The sequence below is a fragment of the Stylophora pistillata genome, chromosome 10, assembly GCF_964205215.1.
Source record: "Stylophora pistillata chromosome 10, jaStyPist1.2, whole genome shotgun sequence".
Classification (NCBI taxonomy): Eukaryota; Metazoa; Cnidaria; class Anthozoa; order Scleractinia; family Pocilloporidae; genus Stylophora; species Stylophora pistillata.
In genome coordinates this window covers 13,124,548-13,141,337 of record NC_142528.1, presented here as the reverse complement: position 1 = coordinate 13,141,337, position 16,790 = coordinate 13,124,548, and the positions used below count along the sequence as shown (strand labels likewise).

General features: G+C 38.3%; 1 protein-coding gene and 1 long non-coding RNA gene across 4 annotated transcripts; both read left to right on the top strand.

Moving 5' to 3' along the window:
* The first annotated feature begins 754 nt into the window (after positions 1 to 754).
* On the top strand, positions 755 to 14,190 carry LOC148721869 (uncharacterized). The gene is made up of 5 exons (XM_088735821.1): positions 755 to 884; positions 1,549 to 1,923; positions 2,377 to 2,456; positions 12,425 to 12,520; positions 13,173 to 14,190. Exons 2-5 carry the CDS (start codon positions 1,764 to 1,766, stop codon positions 13,257 to 13,259), a joined length of 423 nt encoding a protein of 140 aa, XP_088591947.1. The 5' UTR covers positions 755 to 884; positions 1,549 to 1,763; the 3' UTR covers positions 13,260 to 14,190.
* On the top strand, positions 5,113 to 9,420 carry LOC148721870 (uncharacterized). Of its 3 annotated transcripts, none has more exons than XR_015992412.1 (3): positions 5,481 to 5,945; positions 6,657 to 6,683; positions 7,268 to 9,420. It is a non-coding gene; the product is annotated as an uncharacterized LOC148721870 (long non-coding RNA). The 3 variants fall into 3 exon arrangements; XR_015992411.1 differs by having other exon boundaries at positions 5,485 to 6,520; XR_015992410.1 differs by having other exon boundaries at positions 5,113 to 6,683.
* Positions 14,191 to 16,790: the final 2,600 nt, after the last annotated feature.

The following is a 16,790-nucleotide window of genomic DNA, read 5'->3' as shown; positions in this document are numbered from 1 at the left end:
AAAGGACTAAATTCCTCACAAATATGAAGGCTGTTGAAACATTGAGATCTTTACCATAGTTAATCACTCATGATCGCAAGCTATTTTTATCTAAGCTGTCAAGACATTCACCATAGCTGATTATGGATGATCTCAAGATCTTTTTGATGTAATCTGCCTGGGCTTTTCTGTAACATTGTACTCTACCGCTACGTAGATGTCCAGCCAGTGGAAAATGATTAATTTTTGATGTGAGAATACATAAGATGTTAACCAAATAAAATTTTGAGACAGTTATAACAAGATGTCCCGGGACTTGTGAAAACACGAGGCTTACAAAATTAACATAAGAGGAATCCCATTGAGACGTCGGTATTGGCGAGAATCTTAAGGCGAATTGGATTTCGAGACTAAATCATGCGGTTAAATCATGAATGATTTTGTGTAGAAACAAATAAAGGAACTGCACTTAATTGGCGAGAACTTTTTGATTGCGATCATGCACAGTAAACGAGTCGAGAAAAACACATGAACATCAGCAATTCAACGGTTCGCTTGAGATATTGAGAGAATTTTTCCAACACCAAAACAAGATATAATTTCGTTTGTGGTTGGGGTGCAACATCTTTTTGTTCCCCCTTCCACTTCAGTTCCCTCTTTCCCCACCCAAATGAAATAACCCTGATAACAAACGCTTCGAAATGTCCCCGATCGTGGTAACCAAGATTGTAAATTAATTCGAATTTTTCTATTTCTAAAAGATAAAATCTCAATATATTTCTCACGCTTAGGTATCGACAGATGTATTTCAAACCCTTGTCAGAATAACGGAACTTGCAAACAACAAGGCCAATCCTACTTCTGTGAATGTGCAGTGGAGTATGAAGGAAGAGTATGTGAAAACGGTAGGAATACAAACGTATATAATTTTATACGCATGATGCACGATCCTCGCAGTAGATAGCGCTATTTAAGCAATAGCGAAATTCAGACCTGAAAAAAATCAGGCCTGTACGGGACTCGAACCACTGACCTCTGCGATACTAGTGCAGCGCTCTAACCAATTGAGCTAACAAGCCAACTGAGAGCAGGCCGTTAAGTTGATTCGTAATGAACCCGTGAAAGTGATAAATGAGATAGAATAAATATATGAAAATCATATATTGAACTGCGGTATTTGATACGTATGATGCACGATCCTCGCAGTAGATAGCGCTATTTGCTGCGAGGATAGAATAAATATATGAAAATCATATATTGAACTGCGGTATTTGATACGTATGATGCACGATCCTCGCAGTAGATAGCGCTATCTACTGCGAGGATCGTGCATCATACGTATCAAATACCGCAGTTCAATATATGATTTTCATATATTTATTCTATCTCGTATATAATTTTGTTCATCTTATTAGTTTGAGACGGCTACAGGCAATGCCATCTTCTACGAAGAAAGAGACTGACTCGTCGCACATACCTCATTTTGACGATCACCTTATTTCTTTACTCCCTCTCCGACCGAGACGGTGTAACAGTTTTTCCAGAAGCTAAGAATTCTTCTCTTTGCAGGTAAAGCGCTCCCCAAAAGGTATAGAGTAACAGCGAGAATACAGGGCAAATACAAATCATCGTACAGCAATCTTGATTCATCCGAGTCCCTAGCCTTTATTAAGAACTTTACGGAAAGAGTGGGTCGTTTCTTAAAGGTGAAACTTCCTAGATATAGAGGAATTGAGGTAACCAGATTATCAAATGGTAGTGTGGTGGTCGATTTTATCATTATTATGGAACGCAACTCGAATACCACTGGGAATAACATTGAGCTCGCTCTAATTGAAGGAAATAACACTGGAGAGCTTGGAGTCGTGTTAATAGGAAATATCATAATAAAAGAGATTGCAGAAGCCTCCACCACGAGTACAACTACCAGCACTAAAGACAAAGGTAATGATTCTGTTATGAATGTAGCTAGATCTAGGCGTGACGACTAGAAAGTGTGTTTAGAAACACTAGCTTGACTATACTGATTCTTTATTTGTGGTGATCAGCAAAAATCGCAACATTTATATTTTAAAGTATTTGGAAAACAAAAGAAGGTCAAGAATAGCTTCTTTTACGTTGGTTGGTTGTAATGCATTCACAGTAATTATAATTCATCCACGGGATGCACAAGAAATTTTGCGTGAAGTTAAGTTAATAAGTAGAAAGAGGCGGAAAGAGACAGAATGAAAGAAAAAGAAGACTGGCACACTTCGGACAATTACTCAAATAGACAAAGACAAAGAGAAAAACTCAATCTCGTGGTAACAAAATCTGAGGGCTCCTAACAGTTTTTAAAAGGTAAAGGTTCAAAATCGAACATTATTCATTAAGGATAGTGCTTTGTTTACTCAACAGGACTTGAAAAGTGGATGATTGTAATATCTGTAAATGGAAGCATTGTACTACTGTTTTTCTTGATAATTGTTATCCGTTCGGTATGTATACTTATGCACAATATTTTATAGTGTACTTAATGTATTTGATTTTGTAGCAGAGGGTGCGATGTGAGTTTACACGTAATTTCCGGTAACGAGTTTGCATTCCATCTTACAATTCCCAAACCGAGAAAAACGTTTGGCGATTAAGCGATAGTTTGTACCTTCATTCTTGTAGTGAGCCTCGTCATGTTTGGGACGTAACCAAATGTTATAGCTATCTTCTCATCAAAAATAATTTTGCAAGTGCTATTGACCTAAATTGAAGCTTATAGACCAGCACAAAGATGCGACTCAGATATCAACTTGTCAGGATGCTCATTGAACGGGATAAGAATCATGTCGAAACGCTGACCGTGACTGAAAATTTTCGTGGCTTTGGCTCTATAACTTGCTTTACGGGGGAGTTTTGATATAATTTTTTGAGAAAGGTTCATCGCAAGGATCCCTTGGGAAAAAAATGAATCGCGAATTCTGCAAATTTCTGCGGATTCTCGAAATTTATGATCGGTGGCTTTTAAATAGGTTTTGGCAAAGGTAAGCTGAGTTATATAATTTGATATGCTTGCATAGGGTCTTCTTTAAGTGTAAATTTCAACTCTAGTAATCTTCATTTACCATTGATAACGATTTTCATAAGCATTGACGAGGTATATCTTTGTGAAGCAAGGCTAATTAGCAATTATTCCACGAGCGCGCGTTGGATATGAGATGACAGATAGCCAACGAGGCGCGTAGCGCCGAGTTGGCTATAATCATCTCATATCCAACAAACGCGAGTGGAATAATTGTTTTATCAAAAAAACGCCCCCAAACTATTAGACAAATCTTCTCGACTTTATTTTGTGAGAAGAAACCGGATTTAACAATGTACAGAAATTAGATTATGGTACATTGGCTCATATACCATAATGGCTGAGCCAATAAAAAGTCTTAAATTGCATTATCCAATGATCCAGTTTTTAAGAATTCATATTATTAAAAACTAGAACATTGGATAATGCAATTCAAGACTTTTTATTGGCTTAGCCATTATGGTATATGAGCCAATATACCATAATCTACAAATATGGTAAGCATACGTGTCAGCTTAAAATTAAAAGGGAGCTACAAATTTAATAAAATTTAATAATTTAATTCAACGTTTTTAATAAAACAATTATTAGTGCAATTATTACGCGCCTCGTTGGCTATTTATCACCTCATATCCAAAGCGCGCTCGTGGAATAATTGTTAATTGTATAATAATATATCTAGTTTGTAAGAACTGCAGCCATCACGGTGCGCGGAATGAATTTGACAGCAAAAGCCTTGAAAAATTATTTGATCAAATAAATTGTAAAGAGTAAAATCTTACTGCAGCAATGGTAAACTCCAAGTAGGAGTTAGAAGGGTCGTAAGGCATTGACAGATTATCAGTTTCGAAGTCATCTGTAAATGTTTGATGGCGTCGTTTAGCTTCTATTCGGAAAATGCCGTCCTTTGATAAAACTGGTGGCATTTATAAGACAATGGAAGCAAGCATTAAAGTACCGTTTGAAATTTTTGTGCCTGTCGATATCAGTTTATTGGTAAAATAAGAACTGCTTCGGAATCATCGACTTGACTGATGTAACCACTTTCTCGGGGATTGTTGAATATTAGCAACAATCAAAATATTGGCTGTTAGGTTCTGGAAAAATAAACACTATCAAACAGAGGTACCTATGTTCATTCTTTTAATTTTCCTCGTCTTAAACGAAAAATTGTGCAAATGCTGGTTATTTTCCTATTCAAACTATTAAATGAAATAATTCGACTTGAGTTGGCTACTGTAAAGTTGGAGAGCTGTATCTTCAAAACTGATTTTTATCATGTATCTCAGTTTTATTGATATTCAAGATCTTTGTAATTTTCTGAGCTGCTCATGTGATAAATCAGTCAATATCAAAGCACAAGAACTCATGATGCAAAATATTACACAGTTATCCCGGAGGAAACTAATAATTTTGCTATAATTTTGAGACTAATTGTGGTAACCATATGAAATATAAATTGGCCCCACTTCAGTTTGAGAGTGTTTTCTTTGCTCTGCATTCTATGAAAAGGAAAAAACACCTTTACTTTCCCAGTTTAAGATTGACGTATGAATATTCCTGTTCAGGACCTTGCTTTCGAAGCAGTCCTCAACAGCTTACAATTATTGTCTTAAAAAACGCAATGTGGAATATTTATTTTTCGGAGCTGATTTACAAAGAGTTAACTATTAAGTGTCGAGGAAACAACACCATTGATCTCTTTTGTTTATACCAGAATCGCTGTCTCAAATCTATCCATACCAGCAATGCTGACTTTAAACACTTGCCCACGTGCCCAAATACGTGCCTTGACCATCGACAGTTTGATAATTAGTAGAGTCACTCGTAAATTGAGGCCATCCTCATTCCCAACCACAACTGACAGTTGAAACTTGCGTTCAGGAAATTATTAGTGGTCAAATTTGGAGCAAGAGTATCAAATATTGCGAAGAAATGGATAGAACGTTGTAAGGCTTTCTCCAGCAATTTTTTCCTATAGAAGAGTCAGGAGCTGATAAAATTAACTGACTAATCTTTTTACTTAAAGAAATATGATGCTAGATTTCTAGAAAATGGATCAAGAAGTAATCAAACTTTGCTGTGTCATGACGAGCTTTGCTCAAGAAAAAAATTCTCAGCAGGCATCGTAAACTGATGCCGAGGTTTGGGGAAGAAGGCGTTGGGTGGCTGTCATCACATTAATTACACCACAATGTAATTATACAGATTAGCGCCCACGAATCCACGAGAGATACGCGATTGCGTGCGAGTTAACGCGGGGTCATCTGTTGGCGATGAAAATCAAAATCATGAAATGAAATGAAGTTTGTTGTGCGTGTAATGGTCATAAAATACTGCGTTTTCTCTGTTTCTGCCTGTTTCCTTATAACGACATTTTTAATCACGTAGTCTTTCAAAGATCCTTCCTTTTCACAGAAGAGGCAATACCTGCGAGGCGCCGTATTCGAAAAGCCTCTCTTTCGAATATTTAGGTATGATTCTTTCGCTTGGTTTGCCATAAAACAGTAACAAAAGATATCGCAATTTTCATGTGCCGTACGACCTGAATAACAACCGTATCGAATTTCCAGTATTGCGTTACTTGGTGGATCGATCAGTGTTCACGCTTTGCGATCGTAGTACACGATGTTATTGTTTTGGAACAAAACCTGTGGCGGTCGCACGACTTGGCCTCGTATCCTGGTTAAATTCTTACCAATATTGTAATATTAAACCTCGACGAGATTTTTCATGTCGAAATGTCGAAAAGCATCATGTTTTCGATTTCGAAACCATTCGAAATGAAGTCATAGAGGCAGTCGGATTTTCGACGTGCGGCTTTCCACCGGCTAACTTAACCACGCAGAGTCTTTGCAGGATTACAAGTGCCACACTTGACCCTTGCAAGCATTGGTATCTACTTTTGAAAGAGGTATGTGACGTTCCTTTGCGTAAATATTTCATATGCGATGTATTTAAGATATTTCCCGACGAAATCCAAAGTGTGGCGACACGGGAACTTCAGCCGGCCAACTCATCGTTCGGAGTAGTGGGGTTAGCCAGGATTCCCGACCTCGTTCACGTTGTGTTCACGTTCTGTCTAATAGCTGGTCTATCTTCTTCGTAATAAACAATGCCCGACGAACTTATTAAATCTGCGGGATTTATGACTATCGTAAATCTGGTGAACTCCGCCACGCTAGACTTTGAGCCCGAAGGCGCGAAAAATTTATCTTTTGGCGCCAAACTCAGTCACGACTCCGAAGAGCTCGCTTCCTAACTTACCGAAAGATCAGCTAGAGTAAATTCCCTTGGAGTGGAACTGAAGAAGCTTCGAACACAGATTTCTCATCTCGAATCAGCATGGAGTCAATTTTACAGACCCTTTTTTCCACCTCAATGTTCGTACCTTGTCGTGGTGAGGTGTCTTGAGTGCCTCAATGACCAATTGCAACACAATGCCTTTAAAGAATTCAGCTTCAGTTGGTGGGCTGTATTTTCTGCAAGGTAGAGGCCAGACTAACACGGACTTTGTCGTTGTAGTTATTGTTATGATTATTATAATTATCATTATTATTACTGATTTTGTTATTGTTATCATTATCTTCATGATTGTGATTGAATCATTTTCAAAATGAAATAGGCTGCTCAATGAGGATGGCATGCTGAGGCAAGTAGATTTTCATTTATTTACCCCCCCCCCTCCCCCCAAGTAGAAATTCAAGTGTTTCTGATAGTTTTTCTCTTCAATAGATTGTTAGAATGCAGAAGATTTTCTAAGACACATTGTACAGAGGGCTTGTCTTAAGTAGTTGTTTTCTGATTCAAAACCACCTGCCTAGTTCTGTTGCTCTTGGGTAGTTAGTCCATGGACTGTTGTTATCTGATGGCAGAACTAACAGGTGGATCTGTTTCTCTTGGGTAGTCAGTCCATTATGGGCGGTTGTTATCTGATGGCAGAACCACCAATCTATTCTGTTTCTCTTGGGTAGTCAGTCTATGGACTGTTGTTATCTGATGGCAGAACCAGTCCCTATTTTTTTCAGCTCTATACAGTCAGTCTTTTATGGACAGTTATTTTTATCTGATGGCAGTTTTAGCTTGCTCTTTTTGTTTTGAAAAATGTGTTGCTTATGCTGTTTGTCACGTATCATCTGTTATTAGTCGGAGGCACTTTGGTCAATCAATGCTATCATTGTCTTCATTATTATTATAATTGTTAATTCAGCTGCTACTCTTCTCTCTTTGCCACAGGGCCCACTACAGACAGCACTAGCTTAATGAAGTCCCAAAACCTTTCACAATGAGCCAACTCAAGAATTGCAGTCCTGAACAGTTTTTGGGGTTTTCCTGGCTTTTCTTGAGATTATTTTGTCTCAGTTTCAATTATTTGGATACTCATTCAGCTAGACTAACAATAACACCATTTTGTTCATAGATAAACATTGAAATAATCATAATAGTAATATAAATGATAATAATAATGATTTGTTATTGTTATCATTATCATTATCTTTATGATTGTGATCATCATTTTCAAATTGAAATAGGCTGCTCAGTGAGGATGGCATGCTGAGGCAAGTAGATTTTCATTTAATTCCTCCCCCCTCCCCCCAAATAGAAATTCAAGTGTTTCTGATAGTTTGTCTCTTCAATAGATTGTTAGAATGCAGAAGATTTTCTAAGACACATTGTACAGAGGTCTTAAATAGTTGTTTTCTGATTCAAAACCACCTTCCTAGTTCTGTTTCTATTGGGTAGTTAGTCCATGGACTGTTGTTATCTGATGGCAGAACTAACAGGTGGATCTGTTTCTCTTGGGTAGTCAGTCCATTATGGGCTGTTGTTATCTGATGGCAGAACCACCGATCTGTTCTGTTTCTCTTGGGTGGTCAGTCTATGGACTGTTGTTATCTGATGGCAGAACCAGTCCCCATTTTTTTTTTCAGCTCTATGCTGTCAGTCTTTTATGGACAGTTATTTTTATCTGATGGCAATTTTAGCTTGCTCTTTTTGATTTGAAAAGTGTGTTGCTTATGCTGCTTGTCATGTATCATCTGTTATTAGTTATAGGGTGACTTTGGTCAATCAATGCTATCATTGTCCTTAGTATTATTATTATTAATTCAGCTGCTACTCTTCTCTCTTTGACACAGGGCCCACTACAGACAGCACTAGCTTAATGAAGTCCCAAAACCTTTCACAATGAGCCAACTCAAGAATTGCAGTCCTGAACAGTTTTTGGGGTTTTTCTGTCTTTTCTTAATTTGTTTTTGCCCCAGTTTCAATCACTTGGATACTCAATCAGCTAGACTAACAATAACACTATTTTGTTCATAGATAAACATTGAAATAATCATAATAGTAATATGAATGATAATAATAATGATTAGATTAATGGAAATAATCATAGGAATTATAACCATCAGGATAATGAACATTATTTCTCTAACTATTGTAAATATTTTTATCATTATTATTATTATTATTATTATCATTATTATTGTCATCATTGTTATTATTATTATTATCATTATTATCATTATTATCATTATTATCATTATTATCATTATTATTGTTATCAATGTTATTACTATTTCCATCATGAATTATTAGAGATGCTTGGAAAAAAATGATCTATAGTTCCTTCCAACTCATTATTCTTTCAGTTAAGTGAATTAAGACTTTGTGAACAGTTACTGCTTTATTCTGTCATTCCTGATGACCATAGAAATGGTGAAAGTCCACAGATATTATCCCTCTAAGAGTTTCTCCAGGTGTTTTTTTTTCCTCTGAATTTGGTTACAACAGAATGAAGGGCATCAGAGTATAGTGCGCCCAGCTAGACATGAATTGCATTAATATTACAGGGTCATTTTGCTGTATTCAGGGTTTAATCTTAGCCTTCTACAGACAAGTTTGTTCCTCTAAATGCAAAACACATTTTATCGTTTTTTAAAACAAACTTACAAAAACTGCCAAGAAACAGCTACTAAATTTATGGAAACATGACGAACAAGTCAACTAGACTGTGTACTGCACATCATTGAAATCAAAGTATCACTTTAGGAACGTAAAATCGCAAGGTCAGTTTCCTATTTTTAGTGCCTGAGAAAAGATCAGGCCACCAGATTACTTCAAATTCTCTGGTTGCTCGTCCATCTCAATTTCCAACAACCATTTTAGTTTACTGGGTGAGAATCGTGCTTGATTTCTTGCCCCATGCTCTTTAATTGGCCGCCTGTAAAGCTTGTTGAGAGTTTAACAGCTACTACTTGCAGCAACCTCCATATTCCCCCGATAGCCTTTCTTAACTCTAATGGTACAGAACTTTGATGACTCAGACCAGAAATAACATCATTCACTCTACCATCCCTGTAATAAAAAACTTTGGATTTTTCTCTCCATACAGGGGGCCGCAAATGTATTTTTACCCTCGCACGTTTATAAAAGCATTCGGCATGCCTGCTAGCAAAGCTTGGATGTATCTTTCAGGAACTTAGTATCTTTCAACTCGACACCATTTGCCTGAAACCAAAATAATAATTACGAAAGTTAAGAGATTATTTACTTCTGGAGTGAAATGTACTAAATGATTTGCCCTTTCAAACATAAACCTGAGTTATCAGGTTTTGTCAATCACAAAATCACACGCCGGGTTATTAGTATTCCTTGGGGACCTTCCTATATTATCATAAATATCTAAGACAAGTAGGTCATTTAGCTAGGTAATCTATGTTAAAAACCGCGCTGTACAGCACTTAGAATTATTTTCCTCAGTCATTTTTCTCACACTGCAACTTCGCGTACTACGCAATTATTACTACGCAGTCATATCTGGTGTCCAATTGGGAGAGCTTATTATGTTTGTTTTAGAGGTGAATTGCGATTTCTTGTATGTCCCCTATTTCGTCGAAGAAAAGCTCGAACAAATACTGAAAGTAATGAGTAAGTCACTATGAACAACTACTGCAAAGTGACAGCACTATCGAGCCAAACTGAGAAATGTTCTTTAATGATTTTTAACATGAACCACCAATTCTTACTATTTTTAATTTCTGCGTTTTAATAGACTTTGACATGTTCTTGAGAAGATATTAAATCGGTTAGCGCTGTTGTTCCCTTCTAAATTATTTTGGTGGAAGCGCCTCAGAAGACACTGGTTTAGCTAAAACCATGTTGGGCGACGTTATATTTTGACTGCACAACCCGCAATTAAATTTAATTTTAACAGCTATTCCAGTGTGTGAAGAACGGAAAAGAGCAAAATTACATACCATCGGCCTTTCGATGCCCGGACGAATTAAAACTTTTTACAACTCCACTTATCCATTGCTTGTAACTGATAGACCTTGTCCTTATTCTTGCGGGAGGCCGTACGATCTGTTGTCCATTGTAGAACTTGGCAAACTTAGCGCACTTCTTCGAGCGCAACAATGTGATCTTTCAATTCTCTATCTCACTAGCGCAGTTGTTGTGTTGAACATGGACGAATAATACATCGCAGCGTGTCTTGTAGATAGCTAGAGATGCCATGCATGTTTAGGATAAGTGCTGAATATGGACGAGCGTTAAAGCCGCCACTGAAAAAGCACAATCGACCGTTTTTCATTCTAAGGATCAGGTCTTTCACACAGCAGTCAAAATTAAAGAGAGGAAGAACGTCGATCTCGCTCACCTAAGTAGCGAAGTACACCACGAGCGGCGACGATGATCAAACACCTGGAAGATCACCGTGGTGTCCCTCTACTCTTTGGTATCATAACCAAGAGCGAGCCCTTTCGACTTGTCACTAAGTTTTACGGTTTATAAAACAAAGGCCCCGCTCTACACAAAGCCTTAAAGAATGAAACACTAGAAAAGCTTACTTAGCTTGGAATTATAAAAATTTCCTTTCTTAGAAATCGAAGATTTTCGTGGTTTCCGTAACTTCGTGTTTTTCCAAATTTCCTCTTTTACATGTTATGCCGTTTTGCATTTTCTTCAATGTATAATTTAGTTCAGCGTCGATCATTTATCATCCTTAGTAGACAATATTCTGATCTTTACGTTTAACTATAAAATTGCTTTGGCTTACATTGTGCGCATGAAAGGAGCGTTAAATTAAACATGAGTTGATTCCACGCGAGGGTTTTACCTGGAAAAATGCCTGCACACGAGAGACACCGACATTACCGCGTGTCCCTTTCTGGAAAACATTCGTGTTATGACAAGAAAGGTCAGCTTAAGGGTTTTGGGTTACCCAAACTATGCAATTTTGACGCCGAAAAGTGCCAAAAAGTAATTACAGAAACTTCATCCGCAACACCTTGAACGTGCTGTGGGCGCGAACTTGGATCTTCTCTTACAGTTAATAATTGCCAGGCGGAACTCAGATCCGGCTTAGCCTAATTTGCATAAATTTTTTTGGTGGGCAAAGCTCGTCATGTTGATGTAGGTTATAGGTCACATTTTCTACATTTTCACCATACAAGCGTCTGTTTCACCAGAGGGTGTGTGATTTACACCTTTTCCAACCTTCCAAGTGGATTTATCACGCTATAAATTTTTGGGGAAAGTGGTCTACGGTTTTTAAGGCATGACAAAACAATGAGTGGCAATTTTTTAGGTACAAAATACACCTAAAGTGAAGTCGCTTTTAAATTATGAAGAGGTGCGGAAAACCCCTTTGTGATTAGCAAAGCTGCCATTTTAACCGAATGAACAACCATCGAGAATAACTGAGACGAGGCTTCGCTCGACCACGGCAGGTAAAGAGAACTGAAGAAAAAAAAAATGTAAAATGAGAGCACATGTCTAATGATTAGCTTCTGGAGTCTGATCAAGAAAATTGTTTTCTAATTGGGTCTGCCCCTGTACCGAGATCGAGGTTGAAGTAAAGCGTTAGAAAGCTCAGAAAAAGGGTTTTCAGCAAAAAGTTTTAGGAGGGTTTTTTTAATGCAAATGAAAGATGCGTTTTTTTAATGCAAATGAAAGATGCGTTTAAAGAAAGATCTGAAAAAAAATGCCAGATACACCGCCAATCTGAAAATATGTAGTGTTGTGAGATCAGTGGGTTTAGATGGTATCGATCTAGTTTTACAAATTTGTGAAGTCGTCTTTGGAACTCAAGGCACTTAAAAACAAAGTCAGATGCAACTCGAAAACCAATCGCAATAAGATCAATTGTTTTGTCTTGTGCTTCAGGCGGTCAGTCTGGTTTTCATTTTGAGACTCTCACTGGCTCCTTGTATTGTTTACCTCGTTCTGATCGGTCGTTGAGATACCTTTGTTTCATTTTTCAAGACAACCAAGTTGCGTCTCGGTGTAACCCACTATGAATTAAATTTTTTGAACCTAGCAATTTTCAGGGTAGAGACACCTTTAAAAAATCCAATATTACTAATCTACCTTCGTCTTCAAAATCTGCAGTTAAATTGTAGGCGTGTTGAAAAGGAAGCGGATGGCTCCACTACGACGAACGGCAATCAGAAAAGTGATAGCACCGTAACAAAGCCTTCCAGCCAGGTAATCGTTTAGTATTGACGTGAATTCAAGATGGGTCAAGAATTCTACACGCTAGTTTAACAGATTGATATCAGTATACCAGTACCGTTTTTTATTCAACAACAATGGTCAATTCCATGCAGGAAATAACGGTGCAATGAGTTACGTAAAAATTTTAGGGGCATACAGATTATGGAAATAGTTAATCAAGGTGCAGTCGAGAGTAATTGTAATACTTTATGGGTGGTCTCCAAAATTTACAAATACATCAAAAACTCGATTTTACACATTCCCAAGGGCATGAACTGACTCTTTCAAAACATTGCAGCACAGCAACAAATTAAATAAATTTGGTAAACGCACGTATTAATTATTCTGCTTCGCTGTCTTGCTCTAGCTTGTTGTCAAACTTGATCAGTTGGCTAATTGGTCAGTCTTGAGGAAAAGTTTGATAGTTATTACCTTTTTCCGCATTTATCATTGTAAAAGCTGAATATGGGAATCAAAAGGAATCCCCTGCAATTGTCAACAGACACTCAGCATTCGCAACGATACATTGATGGCAGTCATAAACGTGAAATAAAGTTCTAGAAAGAGCAAACAAACAAACAACTCACGCTCATTTAATTTTTTTTGCGATTTTAAACTACTTATGATTCATTTTGATGAACAGATTTTGACACAGAAACGCTGGCACAAGTTTCCATGTAAACGGGACACCTGCGATATTGAAATGAAGGATATAACGGTAAAACTTTAAGGAAAACTGGAGAGGCCATATGACTCAGACTCCACTCACTTACAGATTACGAAGGAGAGTCCCCAGGAAAGGCCTAACTTTAAATGGTAACTTTAAATAGATATAGTCCATGGTCCAAAGACAGATACAAGACACTGAAACAAAGTAGAGCGCAGGCGCGTAGCGTGGTCATTTTTTCCAAGTACGCACAAGTACATATGATCTAGAAACCTAAGTAAACTGAGCGAAAAATACTGCGTTCTGTATTCCTTGTTTGAAATAGTTGTGTGAATACAAGCAAAGAACAAAGCGTCTTGCCCTTATTTTGAGCAAACTTGGCGCAAACGCAACATTGTTTTCAAATTTTTCTGGTCACTTCAAATACGCACGTGCGTATATGCGTAGAGGACGCTACGCGCCTGGAGCGGTTTTGGCTGAGTGCAGTGAAAACGTACTAGTCACACTGCAGAATTAGAAACGTTAATGAGATCTTTAATCTGTCGGAAGGTAACGGCTTTTAGAGAAGCAGGAGACGCCTCAATGCAGGTCCTTAATTTTAAGTAACCTTTGATTCACTTGAAAACGTAGTAAACGCAATAAAGACAAAACCGTTATCATCTAAAGATGATCATGACACCTTCAAGGTGAAATCCTATGAGCTAATACCAGTTTTTTTGGATGTAAAAACCGTATTGGTAAAATTATAGGCTTCGCTCCAGTTAAGAAAATGGTACATTTTAGAGTCCATTCTCTACTCATGGGGTCTTTCGCTTCCCCTCAACGTCCATAGGTAATTTTTACTTCCCATAACAAATCAAAATAAAAATGAAGTCGCGTGCCTTTGTGACAAGCTATTTACTTTCGTACATGTGTTGGTATTAGTAACGCTTTGGTTGGCTGATTTAAGTGAAATAACAAAACCTCCACTCATTCCTCTTTATGAATCACCTGACGCTAGATAAATAAAGTACAATTACGCATATGTTTCCTTTGGTTTCTTATAATCTGTTTTGATGTCATCATGTTTTTTTTCTTTGGCCACCATTGTCTCTCACTTTCCTTGTGATAAATGCAAACAAATCGAATTGACCCGGTTCAGCTCCTAAGGCCCCTCTCCCTTTACCTAGCAGGCAGTTTCTTTTGATTCAGTACAGTAGTGAAGAAATCTTGGTGTCTCATAATAGCGACACCCTCTAGCTGATTCGCTTGTTCACGCCACCTGTTTGTCACGGATGATGTATCGATATTGCAAGAAGAGGTGCCATAACAATCACCACTGGGAAGTGATGGGTTAGCAAAAAATCCACGTCACGGTTTGTTCATGGTATATATCTAGGCACACTGGTATAGGCGATGCGCAAGATTTGGCCGTGAAAGAGAACAAATTAAGTAAAATCCCAAGTAGGTTTCCAGGTGGTGACTCTTCGAAAATTTGTCTCAATTCACTTTGACTCTTCAAGTACTCACTAGAAACATGTGTTGTCATAGTGTTATTTTTTTTCTCACCGCCCCCCTTTCCCTCCCCCCCTTTCCCTCCCACCCCTTCCTGATACATTGCTCCTTAATGACCATCACTAGTGTGATCTTAGAATTTTTTCGAAAATTTGTCTCTATTCACTTTGACTCTTCAAGTACTCACTAGAAGCATGTGTTGTCATAGTGTTATTTTTTTCTCACCGCCCCCTTTCCCTCCCCCCTTTCCCTCCTCCCCTTTCCCTCCCCCCCTTCCTGATACATTGCTCCTTAAGGACCATCACTAGTGTGATCTTAGAATTTTTTCGAAAATTTTCAACTCAATGTGCCATGTTGGAAATGAGAGTTAAAATTGAATGAAAAAAGATAATTAAATTTCAAGCAAAACCAAAAAACAGTCCGTCTGTGAGGTCATACGTGCACCTCAGTGTTTTACGCAAGGACCAATTACAGACTGCGTAGCATTCACTTTCTTTCATTTCCATGCAGGTATGGAGGAATCTTTCACAGCAGAGGTGGTTTTCCTATTAACCTGTGTGCTAATTGCTGTCAGCAAAAGCAAAATACAGAATGAAGGCGGAGGTTGGGGAGCATAAGTTTCGTGATCCATGATGTAGGAATGATCGAGGAATATTGTGCAGAACACCTTGCTCTTCAGCATAGTTTTCCCAGCAGTGTTGCTAGATGCCTTTCAAGACCACGCGGGAAAAGGCATTCCAACCAGATACAGGACTGATGGAGAACTGTTCAACTAGCCGCCTTAAAGCTGTATAAAAAGTACCCAAGGCTGTTGTTAGGGACCTCTTGTTTGCCGACGACTGCGTTCTGAATGCAAAAACTGAGGAAAAGATGCAACACCAGGTACATATCTTCTTAAAGGCGTGTGATAATTTTGGACTCACTATCAGTGTTAAGAAGACTGAAGTCCTCTTCCAGCCAGAGCCAGGTAAACAGAAGGAAGAGCTGAATGTCTACGTAAAAGACCAGAAGCTACCAGCTGTTGAAAACTTCACCTACCTCGGGAGCACACTTTCGCAAAAGGCAAATATAGACTTAACAACAGAGTTGCCAAAGCCAGTACGTCATTCGGGAGACTCGGGAAAAGTGTGTGGGAGCGCAGAGAACTAAGCCTAACCACCAGACTCAAGGTCTACAGTGCAGTGGTCCTTATCACACTCCTCTATGCCATGCAAGACAACTAAACCACTTCCACATGAGCTGCCACCGAAAACTTCTGCACATCAAATGGTAGGACAAGATCCCTGATACAGAAGTTCTTAAACGCACCGGGCTTCCAAGCGTCTATACCTTGCTCCTGAAAGCTCAAGCGAGATGGGCTGGTCATGTTGTCAGGATACCTGACAATCTACTACCAAACAGCTTCTCTGCTGTGAACCATGGGAAGTAAAGGGTAAAGTTGGAGGTCAAAAGAAGAGATATAAAAGCTCTCTCGAAATCACTCTCAAACAGCTCAACATAGATGTCGAAAATTGGGAGGCCCTTACAGCTGACCGTCCACCTGGCGCAGTGCAATATCATATGCTGCTCGTTTAGATGAAAACAAGCGGATTCAAGAGTCCAAAAACAAAAGAGCCATTAATAATAATATTAATCATAATAATAATAATAATCAGTTTAATTACTCTTCTTGTAGCTTACACCTAAATTACAAGAGTTGTCAGGATACAAATCATATCTATACAATAACATGAAACATTCAACTAAGAATATCTATATGTAATAAATTTATCGAGACGGTTAGTAAAAGCCATAGCGGGATCATCTCTGTGAGTGCCTGAGCGTAGATTGTATCCATGGGATACAGTTGTGCGATGTGGCACCAAGTTATCAAGGAGACCAGTGTCCCGAACTCTCTGGATAAACTTAGTGCATGCAACGGCACGCCGATCAGAGAGAGTGCAAAGACCACACAGCACAAGTGCGTCCCTTTAGGGAATCCCAAGAAAGATTATTTCTAAGGCTTTTATCTGCACACTCTCAATTAGGAGGCTAAGATAATCTGGCAAGTTTGCCCAAACTGGTGAGGCATACTCCAACACTGAACGAATCAGGCTGGAA